Raw genomic sequence first — 17,548 nt, forward strand, 5'->3', positions numbered from 1 at the left:
GTGTATAGAGTCACAGTCTCTTATACCTAAAGTAAAAATCTGCAGGTTTATTTGATCATGTTTACAATGAAAAGTTTGCGCTTAATATAGTACAGTTGGATTTTTTGAATATATTTGTGAAGTCAGAGATACTTGTAAATAGCATCAAAACACTCATGTCTCCCACTGTCTTTCCACTTCAGCACAGGTAATAGCATCTCCTTTGAAGCAGTGCGTCAGATCAATATTATATAATGACGCTTCCAGAAGTGACTGTGTGTCTGATGTACTAAATCTATCTATTTGTTGTGTTTTTCTTTTCCTAGACAGCGTGTAAGTCGGCGGTGGCTTTCTTCCAGTTCAGCATCCTGGCCAATTACTTCTGGTTGTTGGTGGAGGGCATGTATTTGCAGACGCTGCTCGCTCTAACCTTTGTGTCTCAGAGGAAATACTTCTGGTGGTACATCCTGATTGGATGGGGTGAGTAGGGGGACTAAAAAAAAAAAAAAAAAAAAAAAAAAAATCAATGTTCGTAAAACTGACAGTACATTGAAAAGTCTTGTAGCTGTCTTGCCATTTAACACATTTCATTTACTTCTGATGATTAACCCTCTGGTATCCGAGTGTGCCTTTTAGGCACAATTTTCACTTTGTTGTAAAAAACTTCATATTATTTTTCACAATTTAAATAAGGTTAGAATTCAAAAGTTGTTCATTTTTGCATGATCTTTAAAATTCTGGTCACCAACTAAAATGTGCACATTGTAAACAAAAGAAAATGACCAGACTAGCATCTGTCTGCCAAGTGTGGCTAAAACGCACTGTTTCTTCCATTTGATATGTATGATTAGGGCTGACCTGGATTTACAAAAATAAAATCAAATTAGAGAAGAAAAATAAATCAATATATAAAATTTAATAGTTTGATTTATAGGTGTGCATTTTATGCACACTTGGTGACAGATGCTAGTATTTTTGAACATTTGACCGAGCGCCAAAAATAATAATAATGCAAATTAACCAATGTTGGAGTTAATCACTGACATATGCCAGGATGAAAAAATCAAATAATATGTGATCCGCTTTTTATATAGAATATTGAAAAAAAAATATTTTTTTGTTTTTTGCATCAAAAAAATGGTTTGTTTCCATTAAAAACACGGCATTTAAAGGGTTAAAAAATGTGACAGTTATTGAGTATTTGGTATTTTTATTTACGGCTCAAGTGGATGAAATAGAAAAAAGTGTAAAAGAATTAAGAACAAACTGTTTTAAAATTTTTTGACATTATTCCGCAAGTGTGCCAAAAAGGCACACTTGGTGCTTAGTAAGGGCCTTGGTGGACGGGATACCGGAGGGTTAAAAAAGTTTATTTCTTGTTCTTTCAAAGCATCATTTTGTGATTTTTTTTTTTTTTTTTTTTTTTTTTACAGTTTAAGGCGATCCCTTTGTCATGCATTTTCCCATTTGTTGTGGATTTCTATTTGCTCTTTATTTAGTCCCCCCAGATAAAAAAAGAAAGCTAGTATTGCACAATAACAGCCTCAGCGGTTAAAACTGAACCTGTTCTCTTTGTTTTCCTTCCTGTCTTTTGTTTCATTGACTGTTATAAATGAGTTGTGTCATCCTGTGCTCCCCAGTCCCTCGTCTTATGTTTGTTGTTTGTTTTCCTGTTAAGCCTGCTCGCTTGAGTGCCACTAATGTCTCCACTGTCCCTTGCAGCCAAAATATTGCAGTCCATTCCATCCCAGCAGGAACCCACCACCTCTGTTTATTCCAGTATTGTTATGTTTAGCGAAAAGCTCGAGTGCCTAAAACATTTAGTCACTTGGTTATGACAGGAGCTACAGCTGGTTGAACTAATGGTGCTGAGTGTTTTTATGAGGAGATTGGATGAAACTTATGGCAAGCTGTGGTGATGTGTGACAGTCAGAATGAGAGCTGAAAACCTGTGTGTCCGTCTGAAAACACCCATGGGTGGAGCGGGTTGTATCAGCTGCCAGATGGTTGATCTTTATCATTCATGCAGAGAAAATAAGACACTCCAAAGGTACTTATTAGTGCAGGTATTGAACAACACATAAGTGCATGGAAAAATCTTACTATTAAATATTTCTGCAAAAAAACCCCCAAAAAAACAGGAATTGTCATTGTTTTCCCATGTGTGATATTTTCTGTATTGAAGTCAAGAGCGTAGAGACACTATTTATAGTACCTATTTCACTGAGTTTCCAAATGAAAGTGACAAAGCTGTACTAAATGCAATGAAAATTCACACTGTAAAAAAATACCCCATATCTATTCAGTAAAAAGAAGGCAACACATTACAAGCAATATTATTAATTAAATTTCACTGTTTGGTATTAATTAAATGAAGCCCTTAATAGTTATCCATTTAATATGAGCAGATTTGAATGCTAAACAAAATGGAATTAATTAAAACCTAAACAAAAATATTGAGTTGATACAAAAAAGATAAAATATAAAGATAAAAATATAATTCATTACTCAAATAATCATTTCTTTTTGTGAAACGAACTTAAATAATAGATGTAAATATAAGACAAAATGAATTGTTGGATTTTTAAGCCTTTATTTTGGTACGTCCAACTCAAATAACTTAAGTGATTTTCACAGATTTTATTAAGGTAGTACACCTTTATATTATTGTGATATTTACTAATGCCCTGAGTTATTTTTTAGAGTGTACTAGCCCAGTGAAAACAAAATAAGTTTCCTTACTTTAGACAACCAGGAATTGTGCAAGATGAGCAATGGGGAAGAAGATGGGCATTCTGGACTCTTTTCAAATGTCATGTGATGATAGCCCGCTGTATTAAAAAAAAAGCACTTTGGCAGGAAGTGCTTTTCAATTAAAAATTGCCTGATTACAATGATTTGAATTCACTCAATGTTCTCTGTGTTTGGAGTTAAATAAACAGAAGGCTCATGTTTTATTTAACTACAATGAGTAGATTTTATTTTAGACATTTTTATCTGAAATTTAATTAAATAATTGCCACAAAATCAAAGACACAATTATACTGAATATATTTTACCTAATACATTAATTAAAATCTACATGGCCACAGAATCATTTATTACAGTGTATGGAGATCAGAGATTGGTTGTGCTTTAATCGTTGCCTCACTAGCTGGGTTTCTATCACAGTTTTCTGCAAAATAAAAGCCATATTTCTACAATTTCAACAAAGCTACTTGCACAGTCGTGGAAATAATTATTAGACCACCCTTGTTTTCTTCAATTTCTTGTTCATTTTAATGCCTGGTACAACTAAAGCTACATTTGTTTGGACAAAAAAAATGATAACAACAAACATAGCTCATAAGAGTTTAATTTCAGAGCTGATATCTAGACATTTTCCATGGTTTTCTTGATAATGATCAAAATTACTTAAGTTCTTATCATTAGACAATTATTAGACTGACGTGTTTAGTTTAGTTCAGTTGATTTATTGATTTCAGTCATAAGATAAAAGAAAATCTGCTTCTACTTGTCAGTAAACTCAGCAAATCATGAATGAAAAGCAGCTGAAAGATCAGCAATCTGATATTTTCTGCCCTCTTTGACAAAGTACTTGTGCGTCTATGGAAGCAATTCCAAACAGAATTATGAAATTAACTTGTTAATACAATATCTGCCTTCACTTACTGTCACAACTCATCATTAAAAAAACCAAAACAAAAAACCAAACCAAACCAAACCAAAAAAACTCTTTAGTGTTAAATATAAAATGTTAAATAAAAAATAGTATTATAATAGTGTCAAAATAAGGTAGGCTCTATCTTAATACATCAGCTACTTATTTAAATAATAAACAGCAATATGTTTAACTGGAAAAAAATAATACAGCATTTGATTTCAGAAATAAATGACAGATTTGAATTTCATCCTCCTCCGTTGTTACCTCACTTGTAGCTACACTGTAAAAAATGACTGTAGAATGAACACCAAAAAGCTGTAAAACTGCAACATAAAAAAACTGTAAGTGACAATACAATGCAAAGTTGTTTATTTGAAAAGATTTTTGTTTTAATGATTAAATCAAATATAGCTGTAGTTTTTACAGGAAGAGTATGTGAACAAAACCAGATTTGTATGTAGAAATTATGTATTTCTATTGTTTTTAGAAAATAAAACTGTAAAGTGAAAAACATTGTGATGCCGTTTAAATTGCAAAGACCATAATGTTGAAATAACAGTGTATTTGTTTGGTTTTTTTTTAAATAAAAAAAGTTATTGAAAAAACAATGCAACATTTTACATTAATGGGTTGGTAGAGTTGGTAGAGCGGCTCGTCCAATAACCGAAGGGTTGGTGGTTTGAATCCTGGCTCCGACTGTCCATATGTCCAAGTGTCCATGGAAGACACTGAACCCTAAATTGCTCCCAGGTGGACCTGGTGGTTTTAGAAAGCGCATCATGAGGGTGTATAAAATGTGCTAAATAAGTGCAGTCCAGTTACCATTTAAATCCAATGTTAAATCTACATGTTTAAACTGTTAAATCTACATTTTTAAAATGTTAAATCTACATGTTACTCTGTAAATATGTTTACAGTTGGGCGTGTTTTTTACAGTATTGTTCTGGAAACCACAGCTGCCAGTTTTCTTCCGTAAAAACAACAGGATTTTTTTTTACAGTGTACTGAAGCTAACATCACGAGTTTACATTACGTTATGAAAACCAGTCATGATGAAGTAGTTTTTATATCTACAGTGAAAATGCGCCACACTGGTGCCAAAACTGGTCCAAGTCCAGTCAAATTGAATCAGTTGAAGTTGGTACCGTCAGTGAAGTAGAAGCATAAGTGCTGCCAGTGGGTAAACCAAGTCTAACCATAAAAAAGATTCAATTACAAATGAACGTAATATCTGAAGGTCTGTAACGCACATATACATGCCCAGAAATGTATTATTGGTTCACAAACATTCGATTATACTCTGTGGTTTGGAGACATACAGTGGCATTTCTGGGATTGGTTTAAGATAGAAAACAGACGACACTGCAGGAGGCCTGAGTTAGATGAAAGGGGAACCTAAGTACACCGCCTGTCTCATTTTGTGTCTTTAGCAAACTACATTTCAAGAGATTTACATGTCACAAGCTCAGAGAAAGATGTTACAAGACGCAGGCAGACACCTTCCTTAACGAGGAGTCCAAACCCTGCTGCAGGTTTGTCTTGTCACCTGTCACTGTTGGACTAGGTGATATATTCCCACAGTACAAAACACCACAGACAGTGCACATCCACCTGAAAATAGTCCCCAGCAAAAGTTACATCAATCCTGTAGTTTGCACAAAAAAAAAAAAAAAAACAAAACCCTCAATATTTTAGATAAATGTCAAAAACAAATAGAAATATATATCTAGAATTATCATATTAGCCTCATAGCATAATTACCTGAGACATACACTATATGGACAAAAATATGTGGACACGTTGAATTGGTCTGGGATACAAAACAATAATGATAAATGTCATAATATAGTTTTATATTGGGAGAAATATCATTGCATTGGTTAGTTTAGTTTAAATTATCTTTGCTTCCAAAATGTCTCAAAAGATGTTTTTTTTTTTACCTCATTTCTGTTTACACTGATTTTGTTTTTTTTTTTATTTTATCTATTACTATGATTTTAAGTGTTATACCTCTAAATTTCTAAAATATTTTTTTGGGCTCTGACTGTAAATAATAATTTTCCACCACAACTAACCCCCTACTTTCTTCACATCTCACTTTAAAAAAATAATAATAAAAAATCTCCGTTTTCAAACTATATGGACAAAAATATTGGGACACCTTCGTTAACGAGGAGTCCAAACCCTGCTGTAGGTTTGTCTTGTCACCTGTCACTGTTGGACTAGGTGATATATTCCCACAGTACAAAACACCACAGATAGTGCAGATCCACCTGAAAATAGACCCCCGCAAAAGTTACATTACTCCTGTAATTTGCAAAAAATAAAAAAATAAAAATCCCAGTATTTTAGATAATGTCAAAAACAAATAGAAATATATATCTAGAATTATCATATTAGCCTCATAGCATAATTACCTGAGACATACACTATATGGACAAAAGTATGTGGACACGTTGAATTGGTCTGGGATACAAAACAATAATGATAAATGTCATAATATAGTTTTATATTGGGAGAAATATCATTGCATTGGTTAGTTTAGTTTAAATTATCTTTGCTTCCAAAATGTCTCAAAAGATGTTTTTTTTTTTACCTCATTTCTGTTTACACTGATTTTGTTTTTTTTTTTATTTTATCTATTACTATGATTTTAAGTGTTATACCTCTAAATTTCTAAAATATTTTTTTGGGCTCTGACTGTAAATAATAATTTTCCACCACAACTAACCCCCTACTTTCTTCACATCTCACTTTAAAAAAATAATAATAAAAAATCTCCGTTTTCAAACTATATGGACAAAAATATTGGGACACCTTTGTTAACGAGGAGTCCAAACCCTGCTGTAGGTTTGTCTTGTCACCTGTCACTGTTGGACTAGGTGATATATTCCCACAGTACAAAACACCACAGATAGTGCAGATCCACCTGAAAATAGACCCCCGCAAAAGTTACATTACTCCTGTAATTTGCAAAAAATAAAAAAATAAAAATCCCAGTATTTTAGATAATGTCAAAAACAAATAGAAATATATATCTAGAATTATCATATTAGCCTCATAGCATAATTACCTGAGACATACACTATATGGACAAAAGTATGTGGACGCGTTGAATTGGTCTGGGATACAAAACAATAATGATAAATGTCATAATATAGTTTTATATCGGGATAAATGTCATTGCATTGGTTAGTTTAGTTTAAATTGTTATCTTTGCTTCCAAAATGTCTCAAAAGATGGTTTTTACCTTGTTTCCCTTTACACTGATTTTTTTTTTCTTTTTTAATCCATGACTATGATTTTAAATGTTCTGCCTCTAAATTTCTAAAATGTTTTTCCTGCTCTGACTGTAAATAATAATTTTCTACACCATCTAACCATCTGCTTTCTTCACATCTCACTTTAAAAAAAAAAAAAAAAAAAATCTCAGTTTTCAAACTATATGGACAAAAATATTGGGACACCTTCCTTAACGAGGAGTCCAAACCCTGCTGCAGGTTTGTCTTGTCACCTGTCACTGTTGGACTAGGTGATATATTCCCACAGTACAACACACCACAAACAGAGCAGATCCACCTGAAAATAGACCCCCGCAAAAGTTACATCAGTCCTGTAATTTGAAAAAAAAAAAAGAATCCCAGTATTTTAGAAAATTTCTAAAACAAATAGAAATATATATCTAGAATTATCATATCATTAGCCTCATAGCATGATTGCCTTAGACATGCAGTACACTATATGGACAAAAGTATGTGGACACGTTGAATTGGTCTGGGATACAAAACGATAATGATAAATGTCATAATATAGTTTTATATGGAGATAAATGTCATTGCATTGGTTAGTTTAGTTTAAATCGTTATCTTTGCTTCCAAAATGTCTCAAAAGATGGTTTTTACCTTATTTCCCTTTACACTGATTATTATTATTATTTTTCTTTTATCCATGACTATGGCTTTAAATGTTCTGCTTCTAAATTTCTAAAATGTTTTTCGTGCGCTGACTGCAAATAATAATTTTCTACACCATCTAACCATCTGCTTTCTTCACATCTCACTTAAAAAAAAAAAAAAAAAAAAAATCTCTGTTGATGTTTATAAACTATATGGACAAAAATATTGGGACATCTCATGGCTACAGCTGTAAGATATCCTGTTTATACTGATTTGAGATATTAACATCAATATTAATCATCAATATGATATTTATCACAATATAAAACTATATTATGACATTTATTATATAGTTTTGTATCCCAGACCCGTTAGGAAAGAAACACCTGAATTCAACATGTCCCTATACTTTTGTCTATATAGTGTATGACTTAGGCAGTTATGCTATGAAGCTAATGATATGTAATTGTACAACACCTACAGGGACCATTTTACTGCATAATGTCTACTGTTAGTTTTCATGCATTAAAGCTGGAGCCAAAACTTATGGAAAAAAACACCAAAATTTAATCAGTAGTGTGCATCGTCCCTTTGCAACTCTTCTCTAGTCCAAATCCAAAGACTGAATGAATGTCTGCTGTTTCCTGCTGTTATGAAAAAGGTGAAGACACTTTCCATGAGCAGTAGAATTGACAAAGTCTGATCACTGATAGGTAATTATAGCTGTCAATCATATATTTATCACCAAAAATCTGAGCATCACAGAGTAGATTTTCCTAAAGTTAATAAGAAATTTATACCTAATGATGCTCAAAACGATCAGGTACATTTTGCTTCATATATATATATATATATATATATATATATATATATATATATATATATATATATATATATATATATATATATAAATATTTTACTTTGTAAGTTTTGAGTTCAGCTGTACAGAGCCTTTACTTGTTGTGTACCACAGCACTAACCCTAACCACTAAACAAACAAAAGGTCAGCAGGATTAGCACTTAGTGTTAATCCTGCTCCTTCCTGTTGTGTCCCATGGGACCTCATTTCAGAAATAAAAACTGAATCAAAGTCAAGAGTGAAGTCATTTTTGGATCTTGTTTGATATTTGCCATTATTTATACATGAAGTTTGTCAATTTAAAAGATCATTTTACAAGTCAACAGACAGTGAAAATACATAAATACAGAGACCACACACCTGAAAGTCAAAGGAGCAAGTTTCAGTCAATGAATGTCTCTCTTGAGCTTCAACACGATCAGACTTGTAGTGAATTTCAGGCGCTATAACACATGAAGACTGAAATGAAATAAAAATAACAAGGTTACATCAATGTTCTTGCTGGTGACATGACAGGTGGCGTTCACTGAGCTGTTTTACACTGAACCAGATGTTACTACGCTGTCGTCAGAACACACTGCCTCTTCCCTGAGTTGTAAATAATATTTTAACTAGACAAACATATGTGGATTAGACGGTAAATACAAATGTACTTCTCTTAACACTGACCATTATAAGGTCAGATGAGGCAGACTGGATTGGGTGGAATTTTACTGTTCTATTTGAACATCGTAGCATCTAATCAATCAAACCACCGATCAGAGCACAGACATCCTTCTGTATAGTCCACTTTACCATAAACCGTACACCAGGGTGGCCAACCTGAGGCCCTGGGGCCACATTTGGTTCTTGAGCCGTTCCCCAGTGGCTCCATGTGGCTTTGTCAAAACACATATGGAAATGAATATTTTTTTTAACCATTTTGCTGTTATTGTCGCAACTGTTAAGCCATTTTGATATTTTACAGTTATAAAAATGTAACCTACACTCCAAATTAATGCAAAAACAGATATTCTCATTGCAGTGAAAATTACTTTTTATTTTATGACACTGACTGTATTTAATCTGTATACTTCACTGCAAAGAAAGCCTTCACATATCAGTCGATGTTTGCTGCACAACACAATTATGTCACTGTTTTCTTTAATGTAGTTCTGTAATTTCTTTGTATTTCTGTACATGCAACAAAACTTTGATTTAATCTTGACATATGTTTTACCAACTAATCCTTTCTTTTTTTAAAAATAATTCTTTATTTAACAGGTTTTTTTTGGTTTGTTTTTTTTACATTTATGTACAACGACAGACATACTAAAACCGATCCCCACGGACAAAACTAGACAACTTCAAACAAGACAAAACAGAGAAAAAGAGATTTTTTTTTTTTTTTTAACAAAACAAAATAACACAAAAACAAGCTGCAAAGTTGAGTTGCATGTGCATTCATGTTCAGAGGTGTGTTTATTGCGGTCATTGTATACTGTTAAAGCATTCATACAAATGGGGTGTGTGCCACAAGATTGGGCGTATAAGAGTGTGAATGTGTGTGAGTGTGTGTTTGTGTATGTGTGTGTGTATATAATTAGTTACTGAACATGGAGTAGTCAGAACGAAGGGGTCAGAAATAGGCAAAACAAGTTATGAAATACAAGTCAAGGTGAAATAATAGTGAGTTTGTTTGTGAACATGGACCAGGTTTCATTGAAATGTTAAATTTACCAACTACTCCATATATCCTAATAACCATTTATTTATTCATTCATTTATTTATTTATTTTATTTTATTTTAATTTTTTTATTTATTCCCAAAAATGGCTCTTTAGATAGTAAAGGTTGCAGACACATGCCCTATACTATTACTAAAACATTTAGAAATTTACCATTTCGACAAAACATTACACTAATAATAAACCTATAATATACAATTTTACAATATTAAAAAATGTAAACCTATGAAAAATATAGGTTAAATATAACCCAGTTGTAGCTACTTCTTTCCAAATTCTGAAAATAAATCTGTGTCCTTTGTATCTGTGTTTGTATGACATAAAACACTGTGTATGTGTCTCTGAGTTAGAGATTCTGATTGTGATGTGTCTTATCATTTTCTTTTCTGTCTCCTGCTTTTATCCCGAGTCTGTTTCTACTTCTGGTACAGAGATGCAGGCAGCAGATGGATACATTAGATACAAAGAAAGCATCAACACCATATTTTTTTTTTTTTTTTTTTAGACCTAATGACATTTTTATAAAAAATGCAGCGAACATCTGAGTTGGTGCGTCAGTGTTGCTCTGATTAATGTTAGTTGACAGATACACACAGCATGAATAATTAATGTGTGCTCTTATGTTGAAGGTCTCCCGTCAACAGTTCTTATACTCTGGGTGTTGACCAGATTCTTCTACGATGATAGAGGGTATGCCTTTTTACATAACATGTTGTGGTTGATATCGCCTCATTACATTCTGAATTAATGCATGTTAAACAGCTTCCGTGAAAGCTCCAGTTATATAATCATATATGATATCATCAGTTATTGATAAATCATTTTTAATGTAATGATGTGTTCAAACCAAAGTCATGAAAGAGTGAGAGAAATACTAAATAAAATAGCAATGATTATACTGCATTTTGTTGGAATACAATAAAACTAAGTATAACATTAGCCTTAAAGATCGAGACTGTATTTAAGTTTAAAGTATATCTATTTGCTTTTTTTCTTTATTTTTTGCATGTTTCAACTTGTATTAAACTGTGATGTAATATTTATTCTGTCATTAATTGCAGTTGCTGGGATGACAACGATAACGTTGCTATTTGGTGGATTATTAAAGGACCGATTACAGCCTCTCTGTTGGTGAGTGGAGTTGACATTACCGTTGTTTTTCAAAGACACATTTCACCTCAACATGTGTTCGTAAGCAGGATTATTGATGGGTTTAGATCAATTCGCTTTTATTAGAATGTCACGTGTTTTAACTCTCTGTGTGAGTTGTGTCATCTGGATAATGACGTGCATGTTTTTCTTCCAGATCAATATAGTCATCTTTGTGAATGTGATCCGGATCCTGGTTCAGAAACTCAAATCTTCAGCCATGGCTGGAAATAATGACACCGGGCATTTCATGTAAGTCACAGTCCACTGCTGCAAGAAACTGAACACAAGGAAGAGCTTAAATGTTGTCACAGTTCGGGAAGTCGTAAGAGCTGCAAGAATGATTCCCAGCAAATACAGACTCATACATAACTCATAATCAAATCGTTATTTTCTCATTAATATGTGACGTAGATCTGTTTTACTTATAACAGCTTAAACAGCACAAATCATGCAGAGTCTGATCTTCTCCATTCTGATCCAGCTCATTTATATACACTACCAGTCAAAAGTTTGGATTCACCTTCTCATTTAACCCTCTGGTATCCCATCCAGCAAGGCCCTTACTAAGCACCAAGTGTGCCTTTTTGGCACACTTGTGGAATAATGTCAAAAAATTTTTCATACAGTTTGTTTTTAATTCTTTTTATACTTTTTCTATTTCATCCACTTGAGCCATAAATAAAAATACCAAATACTCAATAATTGTCACATTTTTTTAACCCTTTAAATGCTGTGTTTGTAATGTAAACAAACTAATTTTTTTTAATGCAAAAAACAAACAAAAGCATTTTTTTTCCAATATACTACATAAAAAGTGGATTATATATTATTTGATTTTTTCATCCTGGCATATGTCAATGATTAACTCCAACACTGGTTAATTTGCATTATTATTTTTGGCGCCAGGTCAAATGTTCAAAAATACTAGAATCTGTCACCAAGTGTGTGTAAAATGCACACCTATAAATCAAATTATTAAATATTATATATTAATTTATTTTTCTGCTCTAATTTGATTTTATTTTTGTAAATCCAGATCAGTCCTAATCATACATATCAAACGGAAGAAATAGCACACTCTGGCACACTTGGGAGATGCTAGTTTTGTAATTTGCTAAACTAGCTAGATGCTAGTTTTGTAATTTTCTTTTGTTTACAATGTGCACATTTTAGTTGGTGGCCAGAATTTTAAAGATCATGCAAAAATGAACAACTTTTGAATTCTAACCTTATTTAAATTGTGAAAAATAATATGAAGTTTTTTAACACGAAGTGCAAAGTGTGCCTAAAAGGCGCACCCGGATACTGGAGGGTTAAATGATATGAGATGGACCGCAGATGGCCAGCCAGTGCTCAGTATCACTGTGAACTCCTTCAAGACAAGTTGGAAAACATTTCAGGTGACTACCTAATGAAGGTCATCGAGAGAATACCAAGAATGTGTAAAGCAGTAAAAAAAAAAAAAAAAGCAAAATGTGGCTATTTTGAAGAATCTCAAATATAAAACATGCTTTGAGTTATGTCACACTTTCTAACTACATAATTCCATGTGTGTTCATTCATAGCTTTGATGCCTTCAGTGGGAATCTACCATGTAAATAGTCATGAAAATAAAGAAAAAACAGGTGAGTCCAGACTTTTGTCTGGTAGTGTATATGATCCTAAATTAGGTTCAAAACAGGTTGGATTGTTGCAACGTGGCCTCAGTCTGTACACACATCAAATCAGTGGGTGTGTACATGGTATTTGTCACAGTTGTTTGATGACAGGAGTTACTTATGGAATACAAATACAGAAGACAGCAGCGACAACATTATTACACTGGAAAAAATCTAAATCTTACCAAGTGTATTTTTGTCATTTCTAGTCAAAATATCCCATCACACTTAAAATAAGACATAATCACCTAAAGAGTAACTTTTCACTGAGATATAAGAACTTATTTTTAAACAATAGATCTGGAAAATCTTATTTCAAGAAATCTTACCAAGATCATTTTCACTTGTTCCATTGGCAGATTTTTTTGCTTGAATTAAGCAAAAAAAAAATCTTGAATTAAGCAAAAACAAAAATCTGCCAATGGAACAAGTGGTTGGTTGTTTGTTTCTATATGTTGGCCCTGTGATGAACTGGTGACACATCCAGGATGTACCCCACCTTCACCCATAGGAAGGTGGGATAGGCTCCAGCACCCCCACAACCCTCTTGAGAACAAAGCGGTTCAGAAGATGGATGGATGGATGGATGGGTGAGTGGATGGATGGATGGGTAAGTGGATGATGGATGGATGTATGGACGGATGGATGGATGGATGGATGATGGATGGATGGATGGGTGGGTGGGTGGACGGATGGATGGATGGATGTATGGACGGATGGATGGATGGGTGGGTGGGTGGATGATTGGGTGGATGTATAGATGTATGGACGGACGGACGGATGGACAGATGGATGGGTAAGTGGATGATGGATGTATGTATGTATGGGTGGGTGGATGTATGGGTGGATGTATGGATGTGTGGACTGATGGATGGATGGACAAATGGATGGATGGGTGGATGGATGGATGGATGGATGGGTGGGTGGATGTATGGATGTATGGACGGATGGATGGATGGACAAATGGATGGATGGATGGTTGATCAACATACTGGGAACCCCTGAAATAGAATATATTTAACCTCCTAAGACCCAGGACACGTCAGCAAAGTACAAGCTTTATTTTATTTTTTATTAAATAAGTGCCCATATTGGAAACATCATGATGCAACAGTTTTTTCAGATGCAGTTTTTAAAATTTTTATGGAATGTCCTTTGTGGTGGACAGTTTTCTTTTCTTTTTCTTTTTTTGTATACAGTTGTGAAACTCTTGTCCACAAATGTGGACAGTGGGTCTTAGGAGGATAAAGACGGACACAACAAAGCTGTTTCCTCCTCTGGGGCGCCAATAAGGGGGGGGGGGGGTAAACATGACCAATTCATGGGGCCCAGTATTTGTGGGGGGCCCATAGAGCAGTGGAGGGGGCCCAGTGGATACAGGGTAGGAGTTGTGGGCATAGCTGGGTCTTGGGAAGTTAATGGAAAAATCAATATTACGTACTTCTGTTTTTTCAACATTTAGTAAATGTCAGTAAACTTTTGCGCACATGTCCAATGAAAAAGCAACTATTATTTACTCTTCTCCAGCTCAGACATTTTGTCCCAAACTCAACTCAAACCAGGGGTTCGTTGAAGTTGTGAAAATGTCGTGTAAGATTTGTTGTATAATAGAGGTGTAGAAGTCAGGAGTCGAACGCTGAAAGCATGTTAAGTTTCGTTTTCACGGTATCGTAAGTCCCCCACCACCCGACAGATTGAAAAGACACTCAATTTCTGTAGGGCCCACAGTGATTATACTGAATAATTGATAGCGGCATCCCTGTTTCTCCTACTGTGTAAAAATGAAGCCACTGTCACAGGAGCTGTCACATTTATAATCACACACAATTTGGAACCCCAGTCTCACACTCCAGATGTAGATGAAGGAACAGATGTTTCCAGAATGCACAATCTCCCTTCCATCAGCTGAATGAGGAGTTCTTCAAGATAGGATCTCCTCTTGGCCCCATGTGTACCATACTGCCCAATAGAAACAAAATTCTTCCATGAGTAGAGTCGAGCCACTGAGAGTGAGAACTGAGCAGCAAAAGGACAAAAAATACAAAATAAAGGAAGAGCCGGCTCTCTCTCTTGATGGGAATCGAGTCTTCTGATTAACTACAAAGCACTGGCTCTCAAAGCTGCATCTTTTGAGCCCGACACACCACTACTGACCAGGACACAGCAGCAGGCGGCTTTGTTGACGGCTTATCAGAAGACACTCTGAGGAGGAGTATCTTTTCTATAAAGGCTGCCTTGTACACCTGCTGTTCATTTGTTGGTAATACTCAGCTGGTGGCCCGACAGATGATGAAATAGCTACTGATTATGGAGGATGAAAGAGGTAGTTGGTACCAATCAGCAAATGCAAGTGAGCTCTGCTTGAAATAAAAGTAGGGTCGCATGGATCGGGGCATTTTGGGGCCGAAACCTCAATTTAAAATAAAAAATATCACTGTTAGTTTCTGTTTGTTCATTTTGCTTATTTTTGCACATATCGGTTCCTTCTTTTGTATCAAGGAAACAAAGAATTCTGCATTAAATCCACCAAATTTATGAAGAAACCTTTATGAAGCATCCTAAAAGGTCATCTGATTTGCAGGCAGGATGTCCATAGCCTATGAAACATGAAGTCACCAAAAATGAAACCTTCAAAGTCAGTCTTGTAATGCCGCCGCAATCTTTTGTATGTTTTTTTTCTCCAAGATTGCATTGGAGTTATGACTGTCCAGCTCTTCCTTTTTTACTTTGATGTCTGCCTTCAAGCAGCACCCTGAGAATAGTACAGTATCCTACAATTCTGCTTTATCAAGAGAAGGGAAAAAAAAAAGCCAAAAGGGATTGAAATGTATAATATATATAAAACATAAAGCATAGAACCTGAAACATCACAAGCTCATTTTCAGTGACTTCGGCGTCCGTGCGTAGAAAAACATTTCCCTTCATGTCAGTGTTTAATAGATACACCTTTAGCCTCAATCATAGAACTGAGTCTGTGTGGGCAGGAATCAATCAGGCTTCCACATCTGGACGCTGCAATTTTACTTCTTTCTTCTTTACGAAACTGCTGAAGTATGAACATCCTTTTTCACATCCGACCATAAATGCTCTATTGGATTACGGTCTGGGCTTTGACTTCAACTGGCCACTCTAGAACATTCACCTTATAGCCTTTTAAACCATTTCTTTGTAGCTTTCATTGTACGCTTTGGGACATTGTCTTGTTAGGAAATCAGTCTTCTTTTAAGACATGCTTCCCTTGCAGACTGAATCCAAGTGTCCTCCAGATTATCCTTATATTTTGCCGCATTCTTTTTATCCTCGACCTTTACCCGCTAACTTGCTTCACAGTAGGGATGGTATCTTCAGACCAAAGAACCTCCTACCACTTGAGTCTCCCATATGCCTTTGGCTGAACTCTAATTAAGACTCCTTCAGCAGTGGTGTCCTCTTTTTTTTTTTTTTTTTTTTTTTTTTTTTTTAGAATAGAATAGAATTTTATTGTCACTGTCACAGGAACAGGAAAAATCCATCATTTGGCAGCTTTGTTGTGTTTAGCAGCAAAAACATTTAATGCAAAAAAGAACTGTATAAAAAATAGCACACAAAATGTAAAAAATGTAGACAATGTATAAAAGCTACAAGGTTAAATATTAAAGATACTACTAAAATACTACTAAAGCTAACGGTTTTAACAGGCGACATCACATCACCCCTATCCTGGCATCCCTCCATTGGCTCCCTGTGTGTTTTAGAATTGATTTTAAGATTTTACTGATCACTTTTAAAGCCCGGATGGGTCTGGCCCCTAGCGATATAGATGAGATGCTAGTTGACTACGAGCCAGTATGCGGCCTTAGATCCTCTTGGCTGTTCCAAAGTAGAGGCTTAAATCTAAGGGTGACTGGGCCTTTTCCATTAGGGCCCCTCGATCTTGGAACGGCCTGCCCGAGGAGATAAGACTTGCAGAATCAGTGACATCTTTTAAATCACTTCTTAAAACACATTTTTATATACTTGCTTTTATGTGATGTCTGTCCCTTTTTAAATTTAAAATTTTTAATTTTAATTTTTTAAATTTGATTTTATCCTGTTTGATTAATTTATATTCTAATACATGATGTTGTTTTATCTCATTTCTTCATTTTTTGCATTGATTTAACAGCATCATGTTACGTTATCCCTGCCCTCTTAATTTATTCGAAGTGCTATATTTGTTGTACACATCTCTCTTATTGTGTTGCTTCTGTTTTAGTATTTTTACCTGCTTCCTGCTGTTGTGCCCTTTGTCAAAGCTCTTTGTAAACTTTGTTTTTAAAGGTGCTATACAAATAAAGCTATTATTATTATTAAAGCTATTGAAATAAACAAAAATCTAATTCTACGCTACAGATGAGAAATAGATACAATAAATAAGGATATATACAAAGTATGATTAAAAAAAAAAGACAGACAAGGTGCATGGGTTGTGACTATTGCACTGAGGTAGAGTAAGAACTGCACTGTCCATTAGACTGGGGAGTGTTGTTCAGTGTGTGTGTGTGTGTGTGTGTGTGTGTGTGTGTGTGTGTGTGGGGGGGGGGGGGGGACATTTAATCTCTTGTGGCTAAAAACTGTGCTTGAATCTGTTTAGT

General features: G+C 34.6%; 1 protein-coding gene across 1 annotated transcript in view; it reads left to right on the forward strand.

Annotated features, from left to right (window-relative positions):
• Positions 1-17,548, forward strand: part of ghrhra (growth hormone releasing hormone receptor a) — a 103,753-nt gene that overhangs the window by 63,958 nt on the left and 22,247 nt on the right. Inside the window, exons 7-10 of the mRNA XM_030159384.1 lie at positions 306-459; positions 10,755-10,815; positions 11,187-11,256; positions 11,432-11,526. Of these exons, the coding sequence (XP_030015244.1) occupies positions 306-459; positions 10,755-10,815; positions 11,187-11,256; positions 11,432-11,526 (380 nt within the window). The remainder of the gene's footprint in view (positions 1-305; positions 460-10,754; positions 10,816-11,186; positions 11,257-11,431; positions 11,527-17,548) is intronic.

This window comes from Sphaeramia orbicularis, chromosome 17, assembly GCF_902148855.1.
Source record: "Sphaeramia orbicularis chromosome 17, fSphaOr1.1, whole genome shotgun sequence".
NCBI classification, from domain to species: domain Eukaryota; kingdom Metazoa; phylum Chordata; class Actinopteri; order Kurtiformes; family Apogonidae; genus Sphaeramia; species Sphaeramia orbicularis.